At 38.7% G+C, this 20000-nt stretch overlaps 4 protein-coding genes across 15 annotated transcripts in view; all 4 read right to left on the minus strand.

Moving 5' to 3' along the window:
- The window catches only part of LOC113087703 (transmembrane protein 181-like), a 12217-nt gene extending 9824 nt beyond the window's left edge, over positions 1–2393 (minus strand). For 2 of the 4 annotated variants that reach the window (XM_026255627.1, XM_026255626.1), the window contains exons 1-3: positions 2199–2393; positions 523–626; positions 227–288 (exon numbers count right to left, since the gene is read on the minus strand). In XM_026255627.1, the coding sequence (XP_026111412.1) occupies positions 227–288; positions 523–626; positions 2199–2311 (279 nt within the window). In that variant the 5' untranslated portion in view covers positions 2312–2393. Of the gene's footprint in view, positions 1–226; positions 289–522; positions 627–1520; positions 1643–2198 lie in introns of those variants that run through there. The other 2 variants (XM_026255625.1, XM_026255628.1) reach the window with 2 other exon arrangements.
- Positions 2394–6198: 3805 nt separating this feature from the next.
- LOC113087706 (formin-like protein 20) lies at positions 6199–14514 on the minus strand. 8 transcript variants are annotated; one of them, XR_003285605.1, is made up of 8 exons: positions 14335–14514; positions 12710–12807; positions 12308–12460; positions 11983–12132; positions 10695–10814; positions 7562–7640; positions 6438–6489; positions 6199–6317 (listed from the first exon to the last, which is right to left on the minus strand). XR_003285605.1 is itself a non-coding variant. In XM_026255631.1 (6 exons), the coding sequence occupies exons 2-6, from the start codon at positions 12805–12807 to the stop codon at positions 7643–7645; spliced, it is 597 nt and encodes a 198-aa protein (XP_026111416.1). In that variant the 5' UTR covers positions 14335–14514; the 3' UTR covers positions 6199–7642. The 8 variants fall into 8 exon arrangements, 2 of the variants coding, with proteins under 2 accessions (XP_026111416.1, XP_026111415.1); XR_003285606.1 differs by having other exon boundaries at positions 6438–6550; XR_003285602.1 differs by having other exon boundaries at positions 7562–7718.
- Positions 14515–16408: 1894 nt separating this feature from the next.
- LOC113087710 (mesogenin-1-like) lies at positions 16409–17175 on the minus strand. Its single transcript, XM_026255636.1, has one exon. It carries the CDS (start codon positions 17147–17149, stop codon positions 16811–16813), a length of 339 nt encoding a protein of 112 aa, XP_026111421.1. The 5' UTR covers positions 17150–17175; the 3' UTR covers positions 16409–16810.
- A 1530-nt stretch (positions 17176–18705) lies between these two features.
- Positions 18706–20000, minus strand: part of LOC113087708 (flap endonuclease GEN homolog 1) — a 7788-nt gene continuing 6493 nt past the window's right edge. For both annotated transcript variants that reach the window (XM_026255633.1, XM_026255634.1), the window contains exon 14: positions 18706–19539. In XM_026255633.1, the coding sequence (XP_026111418.1) occupies positions 18857–19539 (683 nt within the window). In that variant the 3' untranslated portion in view covers positions 18706–18856. The remainder of the gene's footprint in view (positions 19540–20000) is intronic.

Here is a 20000-nt window from a genome sequence, read left to right on the forward strand (position 1 = left end):
AGCACAGAAGCAGTCTTCAGTGTCAGGTGTATTTGGAGAAATAGACAACAATACACTGTACGAGTCACAGTTATACATTTCTCTTTTCTGCCAAATATCATTAGGATATTAAGTAAAGATCATGTTCATGAAGATATTGTGCTCCAGGGTCAGATATCGCTCTCTTTTTTGACCAAATAAACACATTTGGTGAGCAGAAGAGACTTCTTTAAAACAGGAACCTCACCTTCGATCCGTTGATGCTGTTACTCAAACCGTGGTAATAGTTCTCACTAATGATCCTGGGTCCTGCAGGAGAGACATTTCTCAGTCAGTTTCATCTAATAACTCCTCGCTTCGGTCTGTGACTGAAATCAATCACTGCGTGTCTTACAGACCTCTCTGAATCACACACACCATTAGATCTAGTCTGCGTTAATATCACAGTGTTACACACACATTACATCCTCAAAGACTCAAGCCTAGATAATGGAAAAATGATAAAGATTATATATATATATATATCGGAAAGTGGAGTCTCACCTGACACACCGATGAGTGTAGAGACACCGAAGCAGAAGAAGAAGACCACGAACACCAGAACAAACTGTGTCTTAGAGAGAGAGTAGAGACGCATGGGGGCCAACCTGCAGGACACACACACACAGAGACACACACACACGCGTGCACAAACACACACACACGCACACAGACAAACACACGGACACACGCACACAGTTTTGATATTATTGCAATTATGTTTCAATTTGACCGTGAAATGTCTATATTATAGAATTATGTACATGTGATTTCTGACAGATCTGAACACAGCGAGAGATATTAATACTGATATTAATCAAAATATGCACAATCCTTAAATCAACTAGCATAACTGACAATAATGAGATCAGTGGCTGACTAAGAAAACACTCCACTAATACAAAACTCATGAATTCAGTTTCTTGATCACCAGTGACTCAACCAGAAACATGTTTAACCCACAAACACACACACACTCACTCTCTCTCTCTCTCTCTCTCTCACACACACACACACACACACACTCACTCACTCTCTCTCTCTCACTCTCTCTCACACACACACACACACTCACTCACTCTCTCTCACACACACACACACTCTCGCTCTCTCTCTCTCTCACACACACACACACACTCACTCTCTCTCTCTCTCTCTCTCACACACACACACACACACTCTCGCTCTCTCTCTCTCTCTATCACACACTCACACACACACACACACTCTCGCGCTCTCTCTCTCTCACTCACTCACTCACTCACACACACACACACTCTCGCTCTCTCTCTCTATCACACACACACACAGGAAATGAGATGAGGCCACGCCCACCCGAGACAGCGGCTAACACGACACACGCTCTCGTCTGTAAATATAAAGCGCGTGCACATGTATCGAGTGAGTCTTGATGACAGGAAACACAGTTATATCGTGTTCTCTCACATCTGGACGGACTCCAGCGCTTCTAGAGGAGTTTATATGATGCTCCGCGCGCTTACCTCTCCATCCTCATCCTCGCGCGACCCTCCGCGACGCGATACACCCGCAATTATGTTTGTTGGCGGCGTATATCCGCATACATCAGTCCGCTGACGTCACCCACACGGACACGTGACCTCCACCGCAGTGCGCATGCGCTATGGTTTAATAAAAATTAATACGATTTGCTTATCGAATGTATCGTTTTAATGCCTCAAAGAACCGCTTAAGTGTGACCAAATGCGCGGGCATTCATTAGAAAAGAACATTTACCGCATATTAAAAATGAAAACATTACATTATGGCATATTAACTGGTTTGATCAGTGTGATAAATTATTTTACAGGTGTATGGACGTATATACACTTTTATTCGAGAGCACGCTATTTTTATCGCGCCATTGTTTGTTTGTATCTATTATATATGTAACAATTCTATTTAAATGTAACACTTTCAAAACACAAAAGGCCTTCTCTATTCATTTTCTATTCTATTCTATCTACTTGTTTTGTTTTTGGGTTATAAACACACACACTCTCTCTCTCTCTCACACACACACACACACACACACACATATAAACACCTTCCTCTGTGTGCTGTGTTAAGCTGAGACTGTCACATCACTGCTCTTTTGTCATCAGGTCAGGTCGCGGTGTATTAAAGCCTGATGTGTGATGAACAGGGTGTGTGCTCGTCACCTGTAGCATCGCTCGGGTCTGAAGGGCGTCAGATCTTCCTGCAGCTCTCTGAAAGAGTCCTGTATTCTCCTGCAGATCTGCTTCATCTTCTCCAGACTCTCCACTCGCTCCATCGCTCGTCTGATGATGTTTCCTGCGGCTCTGCTCACTGGAAATGCAGGCGATGCGGTTTAATTGTGCATCTGTCACGTGACCGTGCGCGTTCAGCACCACGGACAGGGTTCCGTGCACTAGGTAGTGCGCACTAGATAGGGCTCACACGAGGATTCCTGCACGTTGCATTTTAAAATTCCATGCTTTTTCTGACTCACATGTACAAACATCTCAGTAGTTCTGCGGCCCATATTGAACAAAAGTAGTTCACACAAAACTATTTTCAGCTTTATATTTGGTATATATTCCAGTCATCTGTAAATGTTATTTTTTTTCCATTTATATTTTTGAAGTGATAAAACATAGAAGTGAACCTACTGAGCATCTGAAAAAATGTAAACTCTGCATGCACACAATAATCTTTTTGTACCCTCGAGAAACTACTCACATGGGAATTTTTTAAATGCTTATGCATTTCAATTTCTAGTTTTATATAACCTATCTCCTTAAATTTGTGCATCACTGCTATCTTGCTATGAATAAAGCGAGACCGTAGATGCATATGAATTAAGTCTTGCTCAAAATGTGGCTTTCATTATAGAAGCACATCTAATATTAATCAGATTATAGATTTATATTTCTGCATTTAGTAGATGCTTTTATACAAAACATTCTCTAAATCCCATTATATCTGTATGATGTGGCTAGACGACGTTATATTGCTTTGCAATTAAAAATAAACAGTATAATGTATTTAGACAAAATTACACAGAGTGAATTTAGTATTTCAGAGAACTTAAACATTACCCTAAACATTAAATACAAGTTAATACACCGACTTAAAATCCCAATCCATCATAGAGAGGTTTATAAGAAATTAACTTTGTTAATATTGTGTTGCTATTCATTCATTTTGGGTATAATGTAGCATATACAGTACATATAGTAATGTAAATATTATAATATTCAAGTCTGAATCATTAGAAAAACATTTGTTTACATTTCGCGATGCGATGGTTCTGCATGACTAAAGTATTACAGTACTTCAAAGAAAACATTAACATAGCACTTCATTTTATAATCACGTGTCTCCTGTGTGCTTTGATGTTTCTGATAAAAGCATGCAGATGTGCCATGGATTTGGTTTAATCAGTGTGTTTATAATCAGAGGAGAGAGAGTTCAACCTGTACACTTTTATTAGGCTACACAGCGACAAAAGACACAATTAAACTTTTGAGGAACAACAAAACTGTTCATTACAGTATAATGCAAACCCTAGGGCATAGGCTTCAATTGAGTTACCCCAGAGTCTGTTTACAAAACAAGAAGCATGAGATACCCCTAAATATACAGAACAGAGCAAATAAACACAGCTAAACAAGTCCTGACTCTCCTCAACCCCAAACAGCATCATGGGTGTATTTGGCTTATTTCAGACAGAATGGACTAAATCAAACACAAATCTAAAAAGTGTTGCAGTTATAAAGAACCGTGCTGCTCCATGTTCCTCTCTTCTAAAAACACCTAACATCATTTACCCAGCATGCCTTCAATACAAACATTCGCTCACCAAAGTCACGTTTCTCCTTCTCTAAATCCCGACTCCTACCAATACACAGCTCAAATAATAACTGCAAACAAGTCAAAGACGCTCAGATCTCAGTGGATTCTCCAGATAATGTCTGAACACTGCAGGAAAGAGATGCCCAACCAGGAAGAATGTACAAGATGGTGATAAGATCATGGGTTAACGATGAAAAATAATTAATTTATCAAGAAATTATTAAAATGCTAATGCTATGCAAAAAATATAATGCGAGTTTCATGCACATCTCATCAGTAAAGACGCTCCTGTAATTAGGAGTATATCTCCAGCACGTGTTCAGATCAGGGTTGCCAGGTTTTAACAAACAAATACTGCCCAGTTGCTTCTCAAAACTAGTCAAAAACTAGACCGATCTCATTTCCAGGAGGTTACCCGATAAAAATTGCTTCCCGGGGTTAAAATATAATTTTTTTGGAAGGGTTGCCATGGTAAAATTCACAGTTTAGGGGCTTAATATCACGTTATTGGTATTGGGGTTGCTTCAAACCGCGGATATGAAAAACAATCGCAGACTTGGCAACGATTGTTTTAACTTGATATTAAAATCAAATGTGTGTATTTATACGTCCTCACACGAGAAGAAAAGCAAATAAATAAAACGTATGCTTTGGCAAATTATAATTATGAGGAAAAGTTATGTTATGGCACACTAAATCGGAATTATGAGCCATAAATATGAGATAAAAGTCAGAAATATGACTTCAAAAGTCCAAATGTGAAATTAAAAGTTAAAAATCTAAATCATGATAGCCTGGAACAAAATGCTAAGTTCCTTAATCAGAAAACAGACGAGTATCATACTGTAAGAAACATATTTCTATTAATAATTCGAGGTTTAAGGCATTATTTGTTTCAGTGATAAAAGTAATGACAGTTCTTTGTAAAATATGCAGAAATGTGGAATGTTTCAGGAATATGTTTTCTATACCAGGAATAATAATTGTGTTAATTGCTAAATCATGTGTTTCATCTTCATTTCCTTTGCTTTCGGTGCAAGTGTAAATTTCAAATATTTAGTTTCGTTAAATGTTAACCTCATTCTTGGAGAAGTGTTGGAACCATGACTATAAAACACTGACCAGATTTAATACACCATTCTTTATACATTCACTGCCTCTAGGGGCGCTGTTTCCCTCCTCCCTGTGGTGACGTCACTTCCGCTTCCGCAGCAGGACACATGGCGGCTTTGCGTTGTCAAAGCTCTTTCACGAACACTTCGGCTCGGTATTAAATATAGTTTATTTGACAGAAACTACTATAATAACTTCATCAAAGCTGCTCCACTCCGCTTCTGAAGAGAGCTGTTTCTCACTTTACACGAGATCATTTCATTTTCCTTCAAGAAGTGTCTTACCTCAGCACACTCAGTGAAGCATTAATTAATCACCCATTTATATATAAATACAGATTTATTTAAATAAAACTATACATCTCTTATATCTACACTGCTGTTCAACAGTTAGGGGTCAGTGAGAGTTAAGTGTTTTAAATGAGTCTCTTCTGCTCATCAAGGCTGTTTATTTGATGAAAAATACAGTAAAAAATGTGAAATATTATTCTAATGTTTTCTGTGTGAATCTGTGTTAAAGTGTAATTTATTTCTGTGATGCTCCGCTGTATTTTCAGCATCATTCCTCCAGTCTTCAGTGTCACATGATCTTCAGAAATCAGAATAATATCATGATTTATCATAATTATAATCAGTTGTGCTGTGCAATAATGTTCGTGGAGACTACAGTACTGTTTTTAGGATTCTTTGATGAATAAAAAGTAGAAAAAAGAACAGCATTTATTCAAAATATAAATATTTCAAGTCTTTGCGATCACTTCTCAACAATTTAACACATCCTTACTGAATAAAAGTTAAATAAATAAAATAAAAATGTACCGGCCCATAAATTTTTGAACTGTAGTGTATGCTGTTAAAAATATATATAATAAATAAACTTTTTACTCTTCAAAGAATCCTGAAAAAGGTATTCTAATGTACATTAAAATAGAAAAAAAGGCATTTTACATAATATAATTTCACAATATAAAATTTTCCTGTATTTCTGATCAAATAAATGCAGAAGACACCCTGTAAAATTATCAAAAATCATTCTGATCCCAAAAATTTGAACAGTAGTGTGTGTGTGTGTGTGTATATGTATATATATATATATATATTGTTTAATTTGTTTTTTATTTTATATTTATATTCTATAATATTTGTCATATATATGTATCTTTCAGTAAAGCCAGAGTTATTTCTCTCAAATGGTTAAATCCACACACAATGAAAAACCCAGAGACAGATCTGCAGAGACGTGCTTCCTTTAATGCAGGAGTGGAGTAAAGATGTGTGTGTAGATGTCAGTGTGTTACTCACAGCTCCTCGTGTGCGTCACCAAACGAGACATTCCTCTGAAGAGACTCCCTGCTCTCACACACACACACACACACACAGAAGACAGCACAGCGTCAGACACACTCCTCCTCTGAGAAGCCTCAGTCTGAACAGAATGAAAACATGATCTCTGGAGACCTGGAGTCTCACCTGAGCAGCAGCAGAAGATGATCTCTGAGTTACTCTGCAGCTCTTCAGTCGTCTGGAGAAGCACACGATACTCACACTATACTGAACGTGCCTCAGATATTAGATTGGCAAATCTTCTTTGTGTAGAAATGCATCAATAAATAAATACATAAATTATCCAGAGTGTGCAAGTTATGTGGCGACCCAAAAACTGAAGTGCATCCTTGGATGCTTCTCCTTTACTTAAAAACTGAAACTAGCCTTTATGTGTAGTGCATTAAACAGGATTTAATTAACTATGCCTTGTAACATGAATAACTAGGAGCACAATTATACTTGTCTATTCACTGTTGCACTTTTAGAAAACTGAATGCATTAAAACACGACAAAAACACAATTTCTGATTTAATGTTATAATGCAAATATTAATATTATTGCCTGCAAATATTATAGTGCATTTCAAATCGCAATTATTTATGAAAAGACATGTTATTATCATAGTTAAACTTGAACTGGAATAAAAATATGCTTTTTTTTCCCAAAGTGACTTCCAAACTAGGGTTTTTATAATTAATAAAAATAAAACCGATAGACTAGAAAAAGAAAACAGCAAGCTAGTTTATTTGAGGCCTTCTTTGATTTTTGTTAATCATATAATAATTAAAAAGAAAATATATCTGTATAGAATACAGAGAATAGAGGAGCTAGTGTTAGTTTTTGATGCCAGGACAAAACCTCATTTTGACTGAGTTTTGCTCAAATATATAAAATAATAATAATAATAAAAATATAAAGACAATACAAAATAATTAAATGTAAAAGCTGAAATAAAAACTGTATAGCCATTAAAAACCATGAAACTATTTCAATTAGTTGCCCATTCAATGTTTCTCAAGTAGTATAAAATATTTATAAATAAAAAACTGAAATAAAAAAAAAATCATAAAAACTAAGACATTTTAAAAAATAAAACCTATGTATAATGATTATAATGCGTTATGCATAACCTTTTTTAACAAAATCAATGCGTACAAAATTATTTTTGTCTGCAATGCGTGGATGCAGATCTTTGTGCCTGAAGGGTTCTGTTCTCACGGTTACAGTGTGATTGACAGATGAGTCCAGAGCAGAGAGATGCAGCTCACCTCGGTTACGGGGCGGAGCTTCACGGCGGTGGGCGGGGCCTCCTGCGAGTCCGGCTGCCTTCAGAAGGGTGTCTCACCCCTTCAGGAGACAAGAAGAGTCAGTCCAGAGTGAAAGCAGCAGAAGAGCCCTTCAGAGGAACACAGAGGCTTGCTGCTCCTACATCAGAACAGTGACGTGTGTAACTCAGGAAAACAAATCAACCTGCCCTCGCTTTCACCTGCACAGACCTGGAGAAAAGCAGCGCTGCATCACTGCCACAACCAGAGTCCAGCAGTCCACATCTGGAGAAGACCAGAGCTGAAACACACGCAGCGTTAAGACGCTTTCAGAGTCCTATCATCCATAATAACACTTCCTCCAGTGAAGACGTGTTCTGGTCTGAATCAGGAGAGAAATCTGCACAGATCAAGCAGCGTTTAAACAAATAAGTGTCTGGATTCTGATGTGAGAGACAAAGCAGATGCACTTTTCCACTGGAGGAAGTGTTATTATGGATCATAGACTCTATGTGTTTGAGTTAAAAGCGGCTTTGTTTCAGGTTTTGTCTTCTCCAGATGTTCACTGATGGACTGGAGTGCTGTGGATTATTGTGATGTTTTTATCAGACTCTCATTCTGACGGCACCCATTCACTGCAGAGCATCCATTGATGAGACACTGATGCAGGGCTACATTTCTCCAAACCTGATGAAGAAACACACTCCTCCTGATCTGGGATGAGCACATTATCAGTAATGTTGATTTCTGGTAAACTAATTAAATCCAGTGACTTTCTTGTCATTTCTTTATACAGAATTTGTGTGAATGGTTTTAAATCCCATGCCAATTTTAATGAATGATTTGCTTGTGTAGGGACTGTAATAAGACGTTACACACGTCACCTCGTATTACACAGTTACTCTTCCACAAGTGTGCAGCCGGGCGTCTCAATCTGACATGAGCCGGCGTCACGGTCAATATTCATAAACAGATCAGTAGCGTGGAGCTTGATCACGATCAGAATTCTGTTTCCTGCTGCTTTTATTTTCACTATAGCATTTAAAATATGAATGTAAGAATAATATCAAGGATAAAGCCCTCGTGTATGAGAGAGTGATTCAGACTAAGTATTTGACTGTTACTGAATCCACACGAGTCAGAAGTTTGGACACACTGATCTGATCGAACAGCATCTGATTACATTCTTCCGCTCATGTCAGAAACATCAGTCTAGCATGCTTTAATCTCAACCGAGCAATGGAGAAATGCAGTAAACCGCACACAGCAGAAGAAACGCTCATCATGTGTTCCTCCTGTGACTGGGTTTAAAAACATGTCCACTTCTCTCAACGTGATCTGGACTTTAATCATGTTCTCCAAACATCATTTACACATTCTTCCAGAAAAGCTTTAGTTGGACATGGAGGGAATGTTTTTAAATGTTTCTCTTTGATCAGAGAACGTTCAATGTAACACTCAAATGTAACATTCCGTTAACGTTCACATAAAGAAGAAGAACTACTGTAGAGAGAGAACGTTCCCTTTCCTTCTAGCATCTGCTAATAATCACGAGTGTCTCCAAACTTCTGACTGCTCGTGCGTCTGGTTTCGTGCTCTACAGCGCGGCCTGAGGAGACACCGCACGTGTCCTGGCTTTCATGCATCTAGAATTGAACTCAATTTCCCAATCAGTCGAATGAGCAGAAGTGTGCTGTTTCTCTGAGACTTGCAGGTCTGCCGGTGACTTGGAGAGACATCCGTGGACATCTTCAATTTTCAGCCCTCTGGGTAACTTTAAAAGCCTCACTCCGCTGGAAATCAGTTACTCCGTGTGTTTAACTGTAGCTTTACTCAGTCATAGGACAGGCATTTATGTGCTTTATTATGCATGATGTAAATATAGAGATATAGAAGTAACACTGTGATTTCCATTCTAGTGAATATTTCAGTGCTCATGTCTTTACATTACTGTCCATTCAGCTTCAGAAGTGATCAGTACTTTTAAAATACATTACAGAAATGGACATTCAGTTGCTTTTACTTTAAATAAACAGTAAAAAGAGAGGTCATTTTATTTTAACTTTATTGTTTGGTTTATCCAAAACTAAGTCAAAAGCTGTTATCTGTTCAATTTACATTCACAAATTCACATGACTTTATCGGTTACAATGTGCCATAACACTTCAGAACTCAACACAGAGGATATTTGTGTTTTTTTTACTTGTACTATTTTGAATCAAATACTTTCGAAAACTGGCTTTAATATAGAAAAGCAAGGAAAGGTTTATTTAAAGAAGTATAAATCGTAGTGCTACTCTACGGTCATGTTAAATCAATGCATGAATTTGTGGTTTTAACAGAATCATTCCAGCAAAAAAAGAAACAGGAATACTTTTCAACAGCAATATTCTCACTTGACTTAAAGTAGCTGCACATTTATGATATTAGATCATTAATAATTGATGAGCACTACACATGAAGAACATATGGAGGGTCAGGGATCTGCTTGGTCAGTGCCAGCGTACTGAGGAACACACAGCGGTTCGTCTAAAATCCTAGGTTTTCTCAAGGAATAAAGGAAGAGGATTGCTTAAGGCTCACAGGAATAGCACCACGCAGACCAGACAACACTTAGAGGAGTAAAAGTCTCATGAGATACACTTAATTTAAATCAACGTAAGAACATGTTTCCTTCTCGTCTTCAGAGTGAGAGTGCTTTTAAATGTTTGTTTTTTTCGGGGCTTTTTCCTCAAATGGAGTAACATAAAAAGGAAGCGTGCTCGTTACAGTAAAAGGACCTGCGAGTCTGTAATGAGTGTGAGCGACGGCCGTTAACACTACAGAATTGGTTAAAACTTCCGGGCACCGGGGGGCCCCGGCCAGCGCTGGCCCCTGCCTGGAGGCGGGTGGGGCAGACGAGGGGCCGATCCGTTGTGGTAGCTGCATGAAAGGATAAAATCACACATTTGGATTGGCCTGCTTTGCTCAAGAGGGGCCCAAACTCGTCAAACACACAGTGAAGAAACACAGGCTTGTCATGCACTAGTGGAATGTAGTTTATGTGCTGGATCTGTTACGGTTTAGCCGTGCTCTGCGCCGTCACGAGAGTACATGTGCGCTAGGGAATATGTGGAGCAGGTGAGTGCGTTCTTACCCCCTGGGGTGGAAGAAGCGAGGCGGGCCGGGCGGCATCATGCCCCGCCCCCTGGGGTGTGGCGGTCGCCCTCGGAACGCCGGGTGTCCCGGAGGGGGCGGTGGAGGAGGCGGGCCATGCCTGTGGAAAGACACGCCCCTTTACTCTCAACACCTGTCCTCCAAAATGTTTATCCGTTTTCATATACATTATACATTATTTACTCCTACAGTATCTATACATATACATTTCCTATAAATAAATATACAAAGTTATTTTTTGATACATATAAAGAGACAGAGGCATATAAAATGGACAGAATTTGAAAGATCAAATGAAACAAAGCACAACGAGAACTCAATATAACTGAGAAATCAATAGTAAACCCAGCCTAAGATAATATTGCTCTTGAATCCATTATTCGTTTCAATGCAATATCTGGATTAATGCATTATTTTATTCGATGCAATATTTGGATAAACTATTTTTTCCCTGTGCATTACTTGGGTCAATGCAATATTTAATTGAATGCAATATCTAGATAAATTCATTATTTGGGTTGATGCTAAATTTGCATCAATGCATCAGGTTTAAATGCAATATTTGGACAAATGCATTATTTGATTCAATGCATTATTTGTTTTAACGCATTATGTGGATAAATAGATTTTTTTTCTGTAATTATTTGTTCCTGTAGCTCAACTGGTAGAGCACTGCATTAACAAGCGCATTAACAAGCGCAAGGTTGGGGGTTTGATTCCCCGGGAACACATGAGATGTAAAAATTAATAGCCTGAATGCACTGTAAGTCGCTTTGGATAAAAGCGTCTGCTAAATGCATACATTTTTAATTTAATTTGGGTCGATGCATTATTTGTTTCAATGCATTATTTGGATGAATGCATTGTTTCAAAGCAGCATTTCTATAAATGCATTATTTGATTAAATGAAATATTTGTATAAATAGATAATTTTTCTGTGCATTTTTTGTTTCAATGAAAAATTTGTATCAATGCAATATTTGGATGAATGTTTTTTTTTGTTTCGATGCAATATTTGGAAAAATGCATTTTTGGTTTCGCTTCGATATTTGGATAAATATATTATTTGTTTAAATGCAATATTTGGATAAATGCATTATTTGGGTCGATGCAATATTTGTTCAATGCATAATATATATAAATGCAATATTTTTTTCATTGCATTTTTTGGGTCAATGCAATATTTGGTATGACTGCATTAGTTGATTCAATGCGGTATATAAATTTTTTTTTTTTCAGAAATATCGAAGGTGTACAGATCTCCTTACCTGTGCATGTGTGGTGGAGGTCCTCTCATGTGCATGGGGGGAGGAGGTGGAGGCGGTGGACCCGGTGGACCCAGGTTCATTCCCCTTGGTCCGCCTCGAGCTCGTCGGCCGCGCATGTCTGGATACGGCCACATACGCCCCATACCTCTCCTGCAAACAAGCGAGAAAGTGTCGTTAAAAATTAGTTTCAATTCAATATTTGGATACATTTGTTTCAAATGCAAAATGTGTATGAATGCTATATTTGCTATATTTATTAAAAAGTTGTTTTTCGACACAAACTAAGGTGCTGGATAAGAAAGACTCGAGAACACGTGGTCGAGACCTCATGGGTCCGAATCCGTTTGTGAACCCGTCGCGGCCTCTTCCTCTCATAGGACCTGGTGGAAACCCTTTCATCATCATCATCATCCCACGTCCTCCACGGAACCCACGGGGCATCCGGCCTCCTCTGCCGCGGATCTTCCCTCCACGACCCCTGCCAATAAACACAAATTCATATAAATGCATTTTAACAGACTGAATCATGCAGTGAAAGAACACTCTAATCTACACTAGTCTAAATTTCACATGATATATGTGTGTGCTCTGTAGGCAGTTTAGAATGGGTTTTGCTACATACTTGATGTCAAACTGCACATCTCTATAATAACAATTACAGTATCATTGCACACCGCTATTGACGAGGACAACCAATGACGGTAGCAGCTTTGGTCATGTGACCCACCTGATCTTGCTGTCAGCTGAAGGTTCTTCATTTGAGGGCGTCTCTGTGGCCTCCATCACTTCTGTCGTCTCCTCCACCTGCTCTGTGTCGCCATCCATCTGTAACACAACAATGCCATCCAGTGAAAGAAGCCTGTCTGTAGTGAACCACAGTGTTCTCTTTTGTAAACACATGAGCCTATGAACACACAACACATCCGTCCTCATGCTTCACTCGTCCTGAAGCTTCACCTCTGTCCCAGATCCAGACGGGAAATGTTCCTGCGTCTATGTCAAACATCTGAGGTGTTAAACCCACACGCCCGGCTTCACATCACCGCACGGCCTGCTGGGATAGCAGCAGCTGATCCAGGCCGTGGGGATTTCAGAGCACGCCACAAGCCATGTATTAATAGTGTGAACAGCCAACTGTAAAAGTGAGCATCTGAAGACAAGCTTCTGTGAGAAAAGGCACACGCTCAGAGGATTTCATGTAGCTTTTGAGAACAGAGAGCTGATGCGTGAATGAAAACACCTCAAGATGAAGATCACAGAGAAGGAAATGACTATATTAGCAGTTCACGGCTCATTAGAGACCTTATTTATTAATATTGAAACAGGAAGTTGGGGCAGGACATACCAAATATATTTATATTTTAAATAGCCAACAGACTTTAACAACATTTGTTTTAAAGCAATATTCGATTGAACGCATCATTTGTATGAAATCAATATTTGGTTCAGTGCAGCATTCACTCAAATGACGCATTCAATCAAATATTTAGAAGAATGCAATATTTGGTTCAATGCAGACCATAAAAAAATGTGGTTTCCAAGCATTTCTCAAATATCTGACATCATGAACTGGTCCAGATCTCCAACAACGAAATCAGAATGAGAGAAAACACCTCAACACCAAATACTATCGAGAAGGAAATTGATATTTTAGCAGTCTGTGGCTCCTAAGAGACCTTATCTTATGAAACAGGAAGTTGGGGCAAGGATTCCAAATATACATATATTCTTTAAACAGCCAATAGGCTTTCATTTACACTACAGCGATGAAACCCGAATTGCTGTCTGACGTCAGCAGGGGGCGGTGCTTCTCATATCAGCTTTTTATTGGATAACAATTTGCACACACCCGTGAGTGTAAGGTGACGTCATCAGTGTCACCGTTCCATTTTCACGGAGCCTCATATACTATTACTATGATGCAAATCTGAACATCTTCGTTTGTTTTGAATTTAAACGAGTGAGTTTGTCGTTATTGCACCTGAATATAACGATTATTCCTAATCAAAGTGTATTCAATCACACAGAATAACGCTTGATACATTAGTCTGGTGATTTGAAAGGGATTTGCGAGCTCTTAATTTCGTTTATTTCCCGCAGTCGGAGATTTACCAGAGGCTTAAAACCATTCTGTCGCCATAATCACATTTGAAACCAATAATCGCTCTATATGATAGAAATATAGTCTAAGAAGACAAACACACCCTGAACTATCAAAGAAACACCCTTTGGTTGCTCGACGGTGACGTTTTTCCTCAGAATGATCGACGGAGAATATACGGTTTAACGGCTCGCAGACAGAAACACACAAGCGCTCCATTACAAGCTCACAGCTCGTCTTCACTCACTTACCTTACGAGACTGAGAGTTCTTCTAAACAACGAGCCTTAAAAATACAGAACTTAATTCGGTGTATTGTATAAAACACGCATCCGTCGGTTACAGCGCGAAGGCTCCCGCGTTTCCTCGGCTTTGAAATGGCGGCCCGCGCCGCTCCGTCACGACGAGCGCTGATTCTCTTTGTCACAGCGTCATTGAACCGCCAGGCCCCGCCCACGCCGAACACAGCGCTGCGATTGGCCAGCGTTCCTGTCGCAAGACCGACGTCACGACGCAGTGTACGTAAACAAGTGTAATACAGTTACAGTTTTTATACAGTCTGTGTAATACCAAAGCAAACCGTGCCTGATGAAGACCTGAGGGTCGAAACGTTGCCTTGTAATTAATTAAATATACTTTTGTATGGAGCAGTATTTTTCAGTGTGCAGACTGCATTTTTGTATTTATTGATTGCATATCTAGTTGTCTTGCACCTGGCCCAAATTTGGGTTCATGTGATGTGCACACCACTTCTGTGTGTTCTAATACCAAAGCAAAACATATTTTAGCGTTATCTTATTTGAGCTCGGTTTATTCACTTAAAAATATAATAGTTATAGATTGATTTTTTTCAGTATTTAGTTCGACCTTATTTTTTGTTAGAAGTTTTATAGCATGTGCTTTTGCAAAGGAAAAAAGGAGGAAAAGGTGTATTTTGTCTTTGAGTTTAACTTTAGCCATTGTTTTCAAGCAACACAATAGAATTTTATATAACATTATATATTTAATAGTAAAATTATAATAGGCCTATAGGCTATATTATAGTTCAGTGGTTTTCAACCTGTGGTCTGCCAATTATTTTCTGTTCATTTCCAGTCCATTCTAGGGCTGTGCGATTAAAAGAAAACGTCCTAAAATCACGATTTGAGCGCCTTTTTTCTGAACCAATGTTGACGGATCAGAGCGTTCTCACTGCGGTAAAAGGCTAGAAATAAAAACGTGCGAAAATAATTCATGTCTAACACATGAGCATAGAGTGAATTTGTTAGTGAACAGGATGCAGTTTAAGTGAGAGGAGACACGTTTTAAGTGTGCACACTCTCTCCTCGCAAAGCAGCGTGTATCTGAGCAAGCACGACCGGTTTTGTGACAGAGCAAAGGAAATCTGCTGCTAACAGAGAGATTCGCACTCGTGCATTATTTTAATGTGCTTTCGCGTTATATTTATGCGCTCTCACTGCTGACCGCATACACATACTGTATACACACTGCAAACACCTGAGGCACCGCTACATATAATGAGCTCTATGAACAATGCATGGCAAAAAAGAAAAAAAAGTCCCTGTATACAGGATTTTTTTTTTATTTATTTTTTTTGCCACAAGTCTATACATCTTTTTACATCTTCACTATAGTGATAATTTTGACTTATGTCTGTTCTAGAGATGTTACAACTTTTTGATAAAGTTCTGATTGGTTTTCTTTTGGAAATATGTTTCAAATTAATCCTGAATGCATTTATGACTGTAAAAGCACAATTGCAAAATTGATCAGAAAAATCGCGAGTTTTTTTTTTTTTTTTGTCCATATCGCACAGCCCTAGTTTATTCAATAAATATAGTTTAAAATCTAGCTTCTGAGTACTAAGTTATTAACCCAACAATAGCGGGGTCAGTTAATTTTTTTGAAGTGGGCCGCGCAAACATATGTGTGTGGTTGTGTGGGCCGCGAGTTGAAAAAGGTTGGGAACCACTGTTATAGTTTATACATCACATAAAAGGTTGTGCGTATCCCAGCTATCACAACTTACTAACGTTCTTAAAGAAATGTTTATGAAATGTTCTTGTAATTTTATTAATATTTGATATAACATACCTTCTCTTTTCAAAACGTCAACATTCTAGAAATGTCCTTGTGATGTTATTTCTAAAGGAATATACGTTTTTGTAACCTTTAAATTACGTTAAAACCACGAAAAGAAAAAAAATGGGCATTTGAACGTTTTAGACACGTTAGATCAATGTTCTCTCAATGTTTTTATAACCCAGATCAGATAAAGAGTTACTGCGCTCCAGAACAAATCTTGACACAAAATACAAAGGCCAGATTAAATCAACACGAACAAGACGTTTATTCAGCTATTCCAGTATAAAAGACACTCTTAATATTAGACACCGACACTCCACTCAAGCATCAGCAAGAAATATTTACATCCGAATAAAATCATAAGAGTGGATGAACAAACAAACACAGAAAATATTAATCTGTACAACAGCAGCTGTTCTCAGGATGTTCTGGAAAGGTTCTCACAAGCTTAACATTCCAGTAACGTTGGTTCACTGTTCTCAGAGACGTGGAACACTGCTTGACGCGGGACGGTCATCAAACGCTTCAAAGTAGCCGAACATCCCTCAGTGTTACAGAATGATACAATGTTTCCACCGCCGGCCGACCCGCGTTCCAAACGTTCCCATAGCAACGGCGCTTTCATCCGAGCCGCAAGGGAAGGTCAGATCTGCTGCTCGAGGATGCTGGAGAGCTCTTTGATGTACTGGATCGTGTACTTGAGCGTCTGGATCTTCGTGAGCGGCTGCGCTCTGCGGCTGTACACCGGAGGAAGATACTCGCGGAGCTGATGCAGCGCCTCCGCCAGACTGCGCATGCGCAGCTTCTCGCGCTCGCTGGCCTTCATCCTCCTCTTCAGACTCATCTTCACTTTGGGCTTCTGCTGCTCGTCTCTGGCTCCGGACTCCGGCGAGGACGCGTCTCCGAACGACCTGTCCTCTCCGCTCCAGTCCCAGTGGGACAGAACCTGAGCAGTGAACGCGTTGACGTCGATCTGCGCCATATCCGAGAGAAACTGCGCAAAAGACAAACTTCGGCGCTTTTATAGCGACTTCACGCGCGCGGAGTTCAAAGAGGCGGCCGCGCGCTTGCCACCCGAGTGCGAATGAGGCGATGCTGGCGGATAATGTGAAGGAGAAAAGAAAACAGTTAGATTCCCTTTTGTGGGAAATGACTCTTTAAGTCGACGCGACGACAATTAGCGCACTGACGCGATCAGACGAGCTTCACACGAGCGCGTCTCGAAATTAACATCAAACTAAGACCTGATGCTTTAACGAGGACGCAAAACTTCTTCAAACTTTGATTCTGTTCAGGGATAATGATCTGGCCTTGATTCCCAGCTAACAGAAGATCCCATCAAACTTCTGTCAAAGTCACGAACACACATTCTTCCAGAAACATTATTGCGAAGTTAGGGTTAAAGTGATCTGATCTTTTAAAACATTATACATCGTTTATAGAATTTTTTTTCTGAAACGTGGACATTTAAGTTTTTTTTCTGTATGTTTAAGAAATTTTATATATATATATATATATATATATATATATATATATATATATATATATATATATATTTTTTTTTTTTTTTTCAAAATGACAAATCTTTCTATAAAACCTACAATGAAACATTCCTTAATGTAACTGACCACACACACTCACACACACACGGGTATATATATATATAAATTGTCACAAGCATGTATATATTTGGAAATTATTTACATATATTTACTTGCATATATGTATATTCATATCATTTATATCATTTACAAATAAATGTAATATATAAACAAAAAGTTTCTATAAATATATACATAATAAATATACACAGCCCCATATATTATGCAAACAAAAACTTATTTTGAATGTAATTAATTATTGACAGCACTTATGTACTGTCCTACTAATAATTAATGTTCTTCATGCAAAAGTGCAAAGAATTTATTAAAGATTATGTTTAGGTATTAAATTAAGGCAAATTTCAACACTTTTTGAAGTAACGAGAAAGACAATAAATAAAAAGTTAAGAGTTAAAAAGAGTTAAGATATGATTTCTGAAAGCATGTTATTCTTTGAAAGCGGAGGACAGAAGTGTGAGCTGCAGCTGTCTGGGAAGGTGTGACACCTGTCACTCATGATCAAGGCCCGACAGGAAGTGACCGGCGTTTATGTCCTTATTAGGACCGGACTGTTACTTTGATCCTGATGTGACTCTGACGGCTTCTTTCAGATCAAGAGGATGTTTGAGTGTTTAACACAACCTTAAACTGCTTTTTAAAAACACGGTGCTTATTGTGATGATGCATCTGTATTTTCATTTGGAATACTAAGATTACACTGTACATTTGATTTTAAAAAATATGGGATTTTCATATATGGAGAAAAGAAAATGATGTAAATTTGAATTAAAAAACAAGCTAATGTTAGAGGCCTTTTCAGCATCTGTTAACTGTATTACAAATAAAGAGAAAACAGATAGAATACAAAAAGATTAGAAAAGCTAGTGTGTGTTTTAAAGAAACAAGCAGATAGTAAAAGAATAAATGCAAATGAATGTAAACTTTCTGATTTGTTTATTATGCGAGTTTTTAATGATTGAACACAAGTAGACTAGGTTAACCATATTTATAAAAGTATCTGACAAAAAAAAGCTAATTGTAATTCCAAACATTATCCTTTTAAACCAAGAGTGTCTCTTGCGCTCCGTTCACTTTCCGAACCTCATCTTGAGTCTCTCAGCCAGCGGTCGAGGACTGTCCAGTGATGTGTCCGAATCGTCCTCCTCCTGTGTGCCGGACTCTTTCTCTGGTGTCTCAGCAGCTTTAACACTCATCGGGGCTGGTTTGGGTGGTTTAGACGTGACCCTGACTGTGTTCCTGGGCTTGTGTGATCCGGGTCGGTTCTCAGCGTCGCTGTCGTCACTGACGGGACTCGTCTTACACACGCTCTCAGAAGGGTTTCTGTGTCCCGAGACGCTCTTCAGAGGCCGGGCTGCAGGTCTGAGCGGGTTCTTGCTGCTTGTTTTGGTCTGAGTGTTAGTCGGGAGTGAACGGCAGAGGGCTTCTTCAGATTCTGGACTCTTCAGCTGCTGTTTCTGGAGTATTCGCTCCTTCAGAGAACAGCTTGTGTTTTCCGCAGGTCTCAGGTCAGTTCTGTCGCTCTGAGGCTTCTGGGACGGCGAGGCCGTGAATGATGAAGAGTCCCAGTCTATACTGCTGAGATGCAGCTGGCCAATCAGAGCCGACTCTGACAGGGGATTCTGGGAAGGAGGATTCTGGGTAACTCCAGGGTCTGGATCTGTGTCCGTCTGGAGAGACATCTGAGCAAAGAGATCTGACACGGCATCATGGGAATCAGCCGGCTTCTCTTTCCTCGCTCTTGGCTTCCTTTCTGCAGCGATTGAAAATAAAATATTAAATACATTGGTTCTTCACTTTTCAATAAAAACAGGAAAAACCTGAAATCAAAGCTTGCATTATTTATATTTTAAAGAGTACTGTGGTGTTGATTATAAAGGATTTATCTGAGCACATATGTTCCTTCATAAAACTGCCATTCAGATCTCTTTCCATTTATTTATTATTTTTTAATTCGAGCACTTTCTACAATCTCATAAATATCCAGTGGAAGAAAGTACCGTCTAACAGTTTATTCATGTTTGATAAATTGTTTTATTTGCATTCAGTTTTCATTTTATGTTGATATCAAATAATAATTTTATTTGGTGACAATGCCACAGAAAATCTTTTAAATGTTTATTTTTTAACATTAACTTGCATTATAAGTGCATTACAATAATCACATGTCAACCCGTGTTACTTTACTATCATTCATATACGATTATTTATAAT

Source organism: Carassius auratus, unplaced genomic scaffold, assembly GCF_003368295.1.
Source record: "Carassius auratus strain Wakin unplaced genomic scaffold, ASM336829v1 scaf_tig00045119, whole genome shotgun sequence".
NCBI lineage: Eukaryota > Metazoa > Chordata > Actinopteri > Cypriniformes > Cyprinidae > Carassius > Carassius auratus.